The 12,835-nt window shown below is 33.7% G+C and overlaps 1 protein-coding gene across 2 annotated transcripts in view; it reads right to left on the bottom strand.

The window, feature by feature from the left end:
- Positions 1 to 12,425, bottom strand: part of LOC108685842 — a 118,994-nt gene extending 106,569 nt beyond the window's left edge. For both annotated transcript variants that reach the window (XM_018190843.1, XM_018190836.1), the window contains exons 1-5: positions 12,309 to 12,425; positions 11,957 to 12,032; positions 11,104 to 11,486; positions 10,899 to 11,024; positions 10,610 to 10,725 (exon numbers count right to left, since the gene is read on the bottom strand). In XM_018190843.1, the coding sequence (XP_018046332.1) occupies positions 10,610 to 10,725; positions 10,899 to 11,024; positions 11,104 to 11,486; positions 11,957 to 11,972 (641 nt within the window). In that variant the 5' untranslated portion in view covers positions 11,973 to 12,032; positions 12,309 to 12,425. The remainder of the gene's footprint in view (positions 1 to 10,609; positions 10,726 to 10,898; positions 11,025 to 11,103; positions 11,487 to 11,956; positions 12,033 to 12,308) is intronic.
- Positions 12,426 to 12,835: the final 410 nt, after the last annotated feature.

Raw genomic sequence — 12,835 nt, forward strand, 5'->3', positions numbered from 1 at the left:
ATTATAGATCTCAGTGCTTCTATTCAATATGTCATTAGTTTAACTAAAATAATGGAATTAAATAATTTAACTCAAGAAAATAATTAAATTTCACTCAATTTTGGTTTATTTACCAATATATTTATCAACTGCATACAAATTAATATGGTTATTTACTTTGAAACTAACCACAGCACATAGATCGGTTTACATTTTGATATACATGAAAGTTAAAAATAATAAAATGTTTAATTCAAAAGATTGGATTACCATTACTCCTTTGATATTTAATAGTGCAATTTTTGTTGTTGCAAAACCTGAAGCCCAGTTCTTCCAATGTAAGATTAACTTTAATCTCGGTTCAATTTACTCCTTATCTTTTTCTCATTCTAAGAAATTGAAAAAATTAATAGTAGTTAAACTGAGATTAAAGTTAATTTTACATTAATGAAACGTAAAACCTACTTGCCGTAAAGAAACAAAATTTACCTACGTTAAGTATTTTTAAATTTTATTTCTTTCGTTCGGATTAGGAATAGTCTCATAAAAATCACAATAAAATCAATTACGTGAGAAATAAAGTATCACTACCAAATCAAAAATAGAGATATACGCGTACAAAGGAAGAATTTTTTACACTCTATATCATTATATGCGCTTTTAAGACGTTCTGTCACGGAGCCGTAAACCTTGGCTGTGAGAGTGATCGCCGATTCTGCGTTACGTAAGTGTAAGTAAGCTTGTCCAGACAATAATGGTACACAAGGATCGATCGAGCAACAAGTGAAGAACGCACAAGAATTTGTACGAGGTGCCTGTTAACGGCATGTTTATACATTACTCTCTCGTAAGCTTCTCTTTAACGAGTCACAGCGATCGCGATGAAAGAAAAGCACAAAATTGATAGGAAGGCTTAAAACTTTTTCCCTACTTCTTATGTAATATATACTTGTTTAATTCTTTAATATATAAAAATCATTTTCATTTTTCTTATATTATTGTATTTTTAAATATAATTTTATGTGCTAGTTTAAAAAGTCACAAAGTTAAAAAAATATTAATAATGGGAGTTTTAAAAAAACAACATACAATCTTTATTCTTTTCGCAAATTAAATACAATTCAATCACAATGTCTATCTAATCTAGCGATAATTATTATTAATCAATTTCGAGGTATTTTATCAAATAATTTGATTTTATTCAACGAATTATCTTTACCCTTTATTCGAAATATATCGATGTAATTACGCGCTTTTATTATAAAAATTCCAATTTTTACACCATGCAGTACAAAGAAGAAGGAGCAGCTATTCGACAAAAGATATTACTCGTTAATATTTTCCGGCGAACAAGAAAGACTGCATCAACTGAAAGGAGCATTTTTTTTCGTGCCGCGGGTGCACGAAAGAGCAAAAAGGAGATTATATTGATCCAAGTTACGAGCTGCTTATCTCGAGCCCTGGAGTCACATATACTTATAATTTCTGTCAGTGAAATATACATATTAGATATTATATTAAAAGATTTTTATTACCAACATTCTCGCGATCAGTATGTCAAAATATAAAAATAGAAAAATTATTAATATTTATTTTTTTTAATAATAATTGTATCTTCGGATTTCTTAAATTAAAGTCAAATAAAATCCGTTACATTCTATAATTCACGTTATATTTCGATAAAATTCTACTTATCATTTTATACAGCATATACTGTTATATTTGTGTATAAATATATTCTTTATGCGCGTATCTGACTCTTACAGTTTCCGAATTAGAAGGCAGATAGAATCACAAGTAGAAATCTCTCTATCTCTTTCTTTTTCTGACATAAATTACAGAGTTCTGACATAAATTACAGATTATCCCTAAAGTAGATTTAACAATAAAGTTGCACTTAGAAGTACAATAATATACATATATAACAAATACATATATAACAAATTTACTACGCAAACAACGTGAAATAAATTTTGAGAATGATTTCAAAATATAATTATACACTATGATTAAATTAAGATTATTTATGGAGATAATGCTAATAGCCATAATTAGCACACATAAAATTTCTACTGTTTGAAATCAACTGATGATTATTAAATTGTACAGGATTTAACACAATCTCATGTCTTTAATAAGTTCTATAATTATATATGCAATCCAGTCATGCATTCACTAATTGAGCAAAGTAGACAATTAAAATATCATTCTATATGATACTGATAAAAAGTTGGTGAAGAAATAATTATTGCATTGAAAAAAATTTGTTGACCTAATCTGAAACTTGTATATAATAATTAGACTCTTTAATAAAATATCAATCACGATTTATAATTTTAGTTAACCAGATTTTAGTTAACAAATTAAGTTGCAAATATTCGATTATAATAACCAGATATATGGTTGTATGACATTTAGTTGCATTGTTCTGATGAAAATAATTTTTGATTAAAATACTAATTTAACTATGATAATCTCATTATTTTTTTTTATGAGAAATTCTATTTAAGTCTATCAATATTCTCTTAATTCTCATAAGTCATTTTAATCCAACCACCTCTTATTCTTTTCTTTTGTAATCTTTGTATTAAATTAAGGCATTGAATATTATTATTACAGCTACACTAATCAAACTTTAGCTATCCTACGTAAATGTTTTGATTATGTATGTAATAACCAGAAATCTTGTTTATTTTCACAAAACTTTGCTTAACCAAACATATTTTGTTAATTCATGACTGTATTTTCCATGTGGAAATTTTTGGAAACCCTTATAAATCTAACTCGGATATTTTTTCAATTAAGAGATTTTAAATAAAAAAATAACTTTCGTTCCATCTATAATAAATGCGTATAGGAATCCTGTTTTTATTCTTCTCATTATTCCTAAATTAAGTTGTACTTTTATGTATCTTTAAATATTTATTGCATTCATATTCATGTGATGAAAACATGTATATGTAAGAATATATCATGTAATTCTTTATATGAGTATCTGCAGTATATTCAACTTGAATTCGTGGACTCAAAATGACTGCGGATCAGTTACCTAATTGGAGCTAATAAACAACTTGAAATTTTGCAGGTGTAATTATTAAACAATTATTTGTGACGATAACATAGCTCGTTTCTCGCAACACAATGCCTGTAATCGCTGGATCATTACAGTGCTGTGGCGTGAAGGTAGTGGATTAATCAATTTCTTGCCATAGTGTTGACCGCGTTGAAAGAAGCATGTTAAACATCGTTATCGTATGATCTTACCGCACATCCCGGGCTCGATTGGATGGATTTTCGGTTAACGTACAAGAATAGAGTACAACTAAACTGGAGAATAGAATGAGGTTGACACTTTACGAGACGTTTCGCGGCATCCGCGATAAAACCATCGTTACTCGTATTACATATACCGTAATGTTATTGATCTTTGTTTACGATAAAAGAGTGACACCGCGAAGAGAAAAAAAAAGCATTTACTTAAATGCATGAAACAACATCAGTCTTCCTACTTTAAGATTAGCTGGTAAAAGTAGATCCAAATTTTGCCGGAGAAAGAAAATAAAATAGAAACGCGAAAGCTTTTGTTCGAAAAATACTGTTGCTTTATTGGGTGCTATAATTGATATATCTTCCAATGTGACGAAAACAAGCAAAAAATTTGCATTTATATCTTCCATATAAGTTACTTTAAATTTTATTGAATTTAACTTGAATTAAATATCAGCAAGTCTTCAAAAATTCAGGTTGCAAAAAGCTTTTAATTTTTAATTACTCATCGTTAACTGCATTATGTATTAACTGCACTAATATTTTATTATAATCAAACTTGAACAAGAATTTTTTGAACAATCTATCTATATTAAAACAAAGTTGAATGACTAATAATATCCACATTATTCCAAATAAACAAACAAGCTTACTTAAATAATTAATATAATATTAAAAGAATCAAAATAAATATTATAACTTTATTATAATTAATAAATTTTCTAGCATCGTTTTTCAGAATTTCCGACGTTAATCAAGTACTGCTTTAATTATCGTAATGAATATTGCCATTTGCTTTAATGAAGATCAACGTGCCAGAAATCGTCAGCCATAATTAGAATTTAGTACGAACACGTGCGGCTTGAATGCTCCTAATGAAGATATTAAACAATTACGATTTTTTAATGATAGTAAAAAAAAGTCGAGTACACAACAAATGTGCGATATTAAGTGCAGCTTTTAAATTGCTTCGCTTTTGATGAGAGTCACATTACCGTCCGCATGTAATATGTTATAATGGTTAAAAAATGCATGCGGCGAAAGGGTTAATCAGCAATTTATTTTCTCGCAAAAGTTACTCTTTCAAATCAGCTTACTTGAGTTTGTCTGCAACTCTTTAACAGTGACTATTACCGCTTAAAAATGCAAACCTCATCAAATTCCTTACGAGCTCAAAATTTTGTTCCCATTTCTCGATAAAAACTTAAATTAAGAACTTTCCGTTATATCGTTTCGTATAAAACATAAATGTTATCCGAGGTACCATCGTCATGCTGCGAAAATAATTTTCAATCGTTTACGTTAAAATTCGCTGCATTGTAAATGTTTTATGTTATCTGAAAAGCAATCAGAATGCAGTGTAGTTTTGTTCGTGTATGAACATTGTTTGATTCGGTGATGAAATTTGTCTCGCCTTTATCGAACGAACAAAGCACAAAACGCGGCTGCGGCACCCAGGTCGACTCGAAGTGTAAACTATCGGGGATACTGATCTCTATTGTTACTATATAACGCACGATACCTGGTTAACGATATTGACCCTCTTACGAAACATTTGTTTCAGAACGCCAACGAACATGCCGCAATATAATAATTTTGATTCAACTAATGATTTAATTGTGCTTGGACTTGACAGCATTGTACGTTCTAGAAATTCTAGAAATTCTAATTTCACGCAGTGAGAGTACGGAAAGATGTACGAAAACATGAAAGCTCTGAAAATCCGGCCTGAAACAATTCCCGTTTCGTCTTTTGAGATGCAAATGGAAGTCAGATTTGAAAGCAAGAAGTCTTCTCAAAAGCGTCAATTACTCGTGATTTAATTCCAAACATAACGACTTTTAACGCATTTCCCTCTGAATTTTCGATCAGTAGTTCTATGCGTAACTATATTTCTTTTACGAAAATGATGAGAAAGAAAAGAGTGCTGATATAAAAACCATTTACTGGAAAGTGAATTACAAAGAGGGGTCTTTAATAGACCCCTTGATATGTTTTTCTTCGAGAAAACAATCCTGTACCAATTTTTGTCAATTATCAATAATCCTATGTCCAATATATACTGTGGCAACTTTGGCAACAAACGAGATATAAATATTAACAATGAAATTTTCGAATTTTCTCAACAAAATTCTTCATATAAATTTTTAAATTAGGTATGCATACCGTATTATGCATACAGATAAAGAGAAATTTTTAGATAAAGCTAAAATTACATATCGCACACTCTCGTAAGAAAAAAACGATGTAAGTCGAAATTTTTCGAATTTCGTATTATGTACTCTACATCAATCGTCAATCAGAAAAAATGAATACAAGTTGTATTCAAATAAAAAAGAAAAATCGAAAAAGAGAAAAATGACAAATCAAAATAGAATTAGAATTTTTAATTTAAAACATAACAAAATTAATACCTACGTTATTTCTTCTAAACTTAAAACTGGAAATAATTTGTGATTAGCTTTAGTTAATTTTAATAGCCGTAAATAATTAATGTTAAAATATAAAAAATAAAATAAAATATTTTTTGTCCTTCCTGCTAAATAATTTTATATTTTTAATTTTACTTTTTTTTTACAGGGATGCGATATATAAAAATAAATATTATGATAAAATAATAATCTCTCCATCAAACAAAATTTGTTTTTACAAACAACAATAAATACACGGCATACAATAAATACACGTTTTAATATCGCCGCTTTCACAAAGTTTCGGTGAGTATACTTGAAATATTTATACATTGTTACTAAAAAAAAAAAAAAAAACGAACGCAGTGTAACTGGCTAATAATTCACTCTAGACTTTCTCTCGCGCACGATAAATTCGTTAACGTATATAACGCGACGCGTCGCAACGTATTAACTGCGCCGAACTTTTTTGAAAGCTATACGTATAAATACTGTACATTTCGTTGGAAATGCATCGATAGCGCAAATAACGAGCCTCGGATTTTTACATTAACCGCACAAAAATTTGAGAAAAATTTTACTCGTCTCCTTATCTTAAAAAAACATGAAAATATTTCAAACATACATCGCCGTGTGCAAATCAAATGAACATTTATGACAATGTATCATGAATTATGTAATCGATCATGTGAGTTCGTTATTATAAAAGATAAAACTTGATGAAGAAGATAATATCTAGAACGCCTGATTAAAATATTAATTTATTCACAAAATTTAATTACTAATATTCCTCCACTGAGACTGTTTATGGAAGCCTGCAGTATTTCCATTATCGATTCAATAATTTGTGATTCTTTTTTCATGGTACGTATGAAAAAAAAAACTTTAAAGTATAGACGAGTGCGCAAAAGAAATAGATAAAAATACAGAAACTTTAACAGGATGTTAATAAAAACAGAAGTAACACAAATATCGTACTACACAGAAAGAAATTTCGCTGAAGTATCTAAAACTTTAGCTAGACACAGATTTGAAAGTAATTTATTAAACTATCAAAATAGGACTGGAATATCAAAACATCAATATCATAGCATTGTTTGAATTTCCTACATATTTATTTTGATGATTCGACAAAATTACTTTTAGATTTTCATATTCACCAAAATTTTTAGATACTCCACATGGAAAGAACAATTTTACTTAAGTAAAAAAGCTAGATATAACATATCTAAAAATTCAGATATAGATCTGAAAATAATTTTATTAGACCATCAAAATAATTATGTAGAAATTTCAAACAACAGTTGCAAAAAAATTTAACATTCCAGCAATTTGAACAATCTACATAATTACTTTGATGATCCGACAAATTATTTTCAGATTTTATAAATTAAACTTTGAAATGCTTCAACAAAACGTTCTTTCCGTGCAGAAAAATCGTTTTCTCTTTTTATGTAGAAATAGCATAAAGGGTATAGTATTGTTTTAAAGTTATCATTAATATATTTATAGAATTCGAGTGTTAAGGGATATGAATGCTATAAGGCTGCCACTCCACTGCCACCATCACTTCTCATTATCTATGCATATGCGGGAATGATGTCACGGGACAGATTAATGTATGAACAGCGGTGAATCCATCGCGTGCCGACAAATTTCCGATCGGAGGGGACCAGTATACTCATCCCTGGACCAGAGAAAAGTCACCCTGTTTAATTTCGCGCGTCAACGTTGACGCGCGGCGACACGTATCGCGAATCCGCGCACCACCGGCTATGAATCCCAGGGCATGAATAATACGCGCATCGCGGGCTAGAATAATTTCACGTTGAATTCAAATCCGGGATCGATGAGGCCTACTCCCGCCGACGATCTAACCCAGTTTCGCCTACGAGGCGTGTACGGGCCACGAGCGCTGCCACGTCTCTCGCTCTACGGAGTAAAGCCACGGCGAGTCGATAAAAACGCAATTTTGCGCTGTTTGTTAACATGCTACTCCTAGCTCGCGAGCAGAGCGCAACGATGACGTGGAGAAGTCTGAACGAATTGTCAAGTCCACGTAAACACCCGTTCATTCGCGATTCGAAGGTGAGCGAGCCAATTCCACCGATTGACCGTAGCGTTTATCATCGCGCGATTTCCTTTATTTGCGGTCATTGAGTAATATTATATAACTGCAGGGTATTACATGTATTTCCTGACGTGACTTATTAATGTACATTTCGTCATCACAGACATACATTTATAGAACGATTTTGCATAAATATCTAAAAATTTAATTAGATACTTGTTAGGTACATATTTAGTCAGATACTGAAAATGATTTTGCTGTGTCTTCAAAATAATTATATAGGACGCTCACACGCTAATTGCTAAAATGTCAAAACTTTGTACAGTATGACTTATCATACTTGAAATTCCCTCCTGTAATAATTTTAATGACTCAACAAAATTATTTCCATATCCGTATTTATAAAGAACTGTTTTGCTGAAATATCTAAATTTAGCGAGCTAAATTTTTCAAATTGAAAATAATTTTGTTGTGCCATCAAATTAATGATGTAGATGACGCTCAAACTAAGTTGCTAAAATTTCAAAACTTTCTGCAGCGCTACTTATCATGCTTAAGATTCCTATGTAATTATTTTGACGCTCTAATAAAGTTATTTTCAGATCTGTTTCTATACGGAAAGAATGATTATGCTGAAGTCTAATTTTAGCTGCATACAAATCTGAAAATAATTTTGTTCGATCATCAAAATAATACGTAGAAACACTCAAACTAATTGCTCAAATGTTAAAACTTTTTGCATTCTTACTTATTATATTTGAGATTTCTATGTGATTATTTTGATGGCCTAATAAACTTATTTCTAGATCTGTATCTAAACGGAAAGAACGGTTTTGCTAAAGTATCTAAAAATTTAGATATAAATTAGAAAATAATTTTTTCGAACCATCAAAATAATTATATAGAAAACTCAAATTAATCGCTAAAATCTCAAAACTTTTTGTAATCTTGCTCATCACATTTGAGATTTCTTTGTAATTATTTTGATGATCCAACAACACATTATTTTCATATCTAAATCTAAATACATTATATACTTTAGCAAAATGTTTCTTTCCGTAATGTGTATCTTGCGACTGTCGGCTTTCGCCGAATAATTCACATCTCCGTATCACATTTACGCACGCATTGTCGTGGGAGGAAAAACGGAAACCGAAAGTGCCCCGCGAGTAAACGTAAATGATACCGGTGAGCCGATACGACGTGTACCGTGACGCTTCTCACAGAAAACGGGCGCGCACGTGAGCTATCACAGAATGACGTAGGCTTTGTTCCATTGTTCACTCACCTCCCCGTGCGTAACAACTCCCGCACGAAGTTGCCCCTTTACGAGAGCGTGCGGTTGATTAACGAGAGCATCGCGTGAAAGTGCGGCGCGCCGTGAACACGAACGCGGCGAAGGTTCGCATGTCACCTCAGAAGAAACGTGATTCCGACACGCATGTTCTTCTCTTCCTTTCCCTCCCTTCTTCTTTCCTTACCCCTCCACGAACGTAGATTTAATCGAAGAGGGGTGGCAATCAGCATTCGATGGACGGAGAACTCGGCGAAGCTTCCGGACGACAGCGAACGCACTGTTCCAGGTATAGTTTTCGGCGTGGCGCGGAAACGTGGCGCACGCGGAGAACGCACTGCGAAAATCGCGAGAAACTTCAGGGGAGGGGGGGGGGAGGGGGATGGAAAACCTAGGAGATGCACCCTCGCATGCGGCGACACCACACTCGGCGCGTAACTAGGGCGGGTGAACGAGCGGATACGCGTGATTAGGCGCGTGGGTGCGTATAAGGTGCGTGTCCACCGCGTGATAAGAGCGCGTATAGGTGAGCCGCTCCGCGACCTTCGGTCGACGAAAGTTCGTCGAAGACTGGTCGGTCGCAGGGTGGGAGGGCTCTTTTTCAAAGGCAGCATTTTCTCGACGACGACGGCGGCGGCGTCGACGGCGGTAGCGGCGAAGCTTCCGGATGGAGGGTAACGGGCATGCGTGTGACGAATGGCACGATCGGCACCGCACGACCGTGCACAAGGGTGTGCCGGGGATAAATGCGTGATCCGGAAATGATAGCCCGCGGTTGCTCGTTCGCTTTGAACGCGTTATGCGCGATGACTCGCGTGTTTCCCTCATCCCCGACGTACGCGGTTTACGACGGCGATGTAGATTAAGGCTGCCTGTGGAGCTTTGATTCTCACTCTCTCATTTTCTCTCCCCAGGAGCAATCAAGGAATCGCGTTTCGCTCTTGCCGAGCTAAAAAGGGATCGTGTTTCTCTGTTGGGTTCATACATTAATAGCGAATTTCCATCGAGATTTGCAAACTTGATAACGGCACGTTATAACGACAAAAGTAATTGATACGACGGATCTGACTTTTTGCTGAAATAAAGCTCGAGTGAACGTAAAAAGGGTATAGCATAATTCACGAAAATATTCTTGACTTAAAAAAAAAAGAGTATATTTCTCGAGTTCTATTCAGAAATGCCGGTTCAACCGCACTGCGGTAAAGCGAAGTTATTGGATCACCTGATATTGCGCCCACTCACGGATTATCCCTATTTCCCACTTCAAGCCCGTTATCGCAACACAATCTTTTTACTGACGACTATCAAATACTTTTTGACATTTGGCGAGACTTGCTATCTGATTGCCTTGCTAAAAACATATATATATATATACTTAAAAGTTTTACCCAAACTCCCTAACGCCACTAAAGCGAAAATGTTTATCAAATTTCCAATCGTTTTTTGATAAAAAAGGAACATATAGCTGCTATTATATCAAAATAACGATATTTATTATATATAAAGTTATTAAAATTTGCAGGCCCATCTATTTTGAAAGCATGCAGCAAAAAACGTTGAGAAAAATAAAAGACTAGATCGACTTACCAGCCTGCGATGCCGTTTGGTTGTATCTCTTGTAAGAATATGCCAACCTCGTTCTTATCTTTGCTCCGAAGTCCGACTACGCTGAATCCCAAACTAGTTCCTTCCGGTTTATATAACTAGAAAGACATAAAATCATCTTCATTAGCGAGATATTTTAAATATAATTTTATTCTGATTTTTTTTCCACTCTCTTTACTTAAAAAATGAACATGACAAATGTTTTAATGATATATAAAGAGATCATCTTAAAAATATTTTATAAAAAAGTTTCATGCCTTAAAAAATTTACCTGCACTGTAAATATTTGTCGTCCTTTCGCCGCAGCTTCGATGACTTTTTTAAACTCCTTTGCATAAGTAGGTGTTGTTATAGGTGGCATTCCCATAACTTCCGAAACAAGACTGGGACTAGTAACCTGTAACAAAGTAACGACAAGTTCTGTAAGATGCATAAAAGTATAGTAGTTGATCTTTACAATGATGATACGATAATACCTGCGCGCTCGTGTCTTCGCTGCTACTGTGCAGTAACGGAGCGACAGGAACTCTCTGATCTTCCAGCTCACTACTGTCTTGATATAAGTCTTGATACATATTTGGTCCGAGAGGTTGCACCGGTGTAGTCGGAACGGAAAGCTCCAGTTGTCCACTGATATTAATGTCAAAGTCGCCGGGCAAAATAGATGGATGATGCGTCAGTTGTGTATTTAGTTCAATCAAGGAGTCTTGAATCGTGACTATGCTACGAAATACTGGATCCTCTAACAACGAAATTAATGACTTCAAATCCTGCGACGTGTGCATCTGCAGTTTAGGATCGTCGCAATCTTCCACCCGTTCCTGCACGTGTTCCAACAGGTGGAGCGCCGTAGATATATCTGCAACAAAACATTAACTTAGAAGTAATAGATTGATAGAATGGCGCAAATTATATTTATTAAAGCTTTCCATAAAATGGGATAATTTTAACCTAGTCGGAGACTTAATATTTTCTAAATTCTTTGGAGTGGAATCTCAATCTAAAAACTACAAATTGAGCCAGTCTTAAAATTTAAAATTTTTAAGACTTCTTTAGAATGAAATTTTTTTAAATTAAGTTTTAGAGAACAACTTAATTTTAAAAAATATTTAACCAAGACAGATGTTGAAAACAAGATTTCTTAAAATATCTTTAAGACCTATCTTATATCCTGATTTTGACATGCATACTGTCTGAATATTATCAAAATTGGGATCAAAAAGTTATCTTAATTTTAGTACAGAATTACGCCCATTTTACAATATATAAGATAATCAAATAAAATTACAATAATTCTATTGAAATTAAAATAATTCTACTGATATTTACCTGCACTGAGCGGCATGATGACTTCCTTTGTTCTCTAATCAGTACCCAAATTTATACAAGTTCTTCGCGTACCCAACTAAAACAGGAAAAAGATAATATTTCATGGATGTATATATAAAAATATTGAAATTCGTTAAGAGTTAAATGCGTCGCACAGACATCATTTTCTCTTAACCTCAAAATACAGTAGGACACTCCGGACGTTCGCGAATCGAGAATAATACGTTCCTCGAGAAGCACCTCGATTAATTATCATTAAGTGTAACATCGCCGTAAGCACATCGCGAATCAATATGCGGTGGCGGAGCAGAGCCGCGGGATCGTCCTCAAGAATTCCAGGTACAGTACTCACCTCAATTGACGAGTCGCGCGCGAGAAGAGAGAACGCGCGTTTTTTTTCGCGAATGCGATCCTTACAATCTCACGCGATAACGGAGTGATCGCATTACAGTTCACGAGTGACGGCCGATTGCATCCTGGCGTCAGCTGACTTCACCAAACTATATATCGCGTTATCGAGCTCTTGCCTCACGTATCACATGCAAAGAGAGTCCGGAGCGGGCATGCATTCCGAGCACTGGCGATTATGTGACTCGGCGCCATTTTCAAACTCTTGAACGCGAGCTCGGTGTTCCAGCAATCTCAGTTGCAAATCTAAGCTCCTGTATTCATAGTCAGTTTTTTTTATTTTAAGACTGTCTTAAATAATGTTTTAAGATGCTAATATATCTGTGATTAGCTTATGACATCTAAAAGTGACTGTATTTAGAATAATCTTAAATGTAAAAACCAGCAATGAATAAATCACAAAATTCATTTTATATGATTTATAATTCGTAGATTTCAAAATAAATTATTATTTTTTATTATTAATTATTA

Source organism: Atta colombica, unplaced genomic scaffold (assembly GCF_001594045.1).
Source record: "Atta colombica isolate Treedump-2 unplaced genomic scaffold, Acol1.0 scaffold100, whole genome shotgun sequence".
Classification (NCBI taxonomy): Eukaryota; Metazoa; Arthropoda; class Insecta; order Hymenoptera; family Formicidae; genus Atta; species Atta colombica.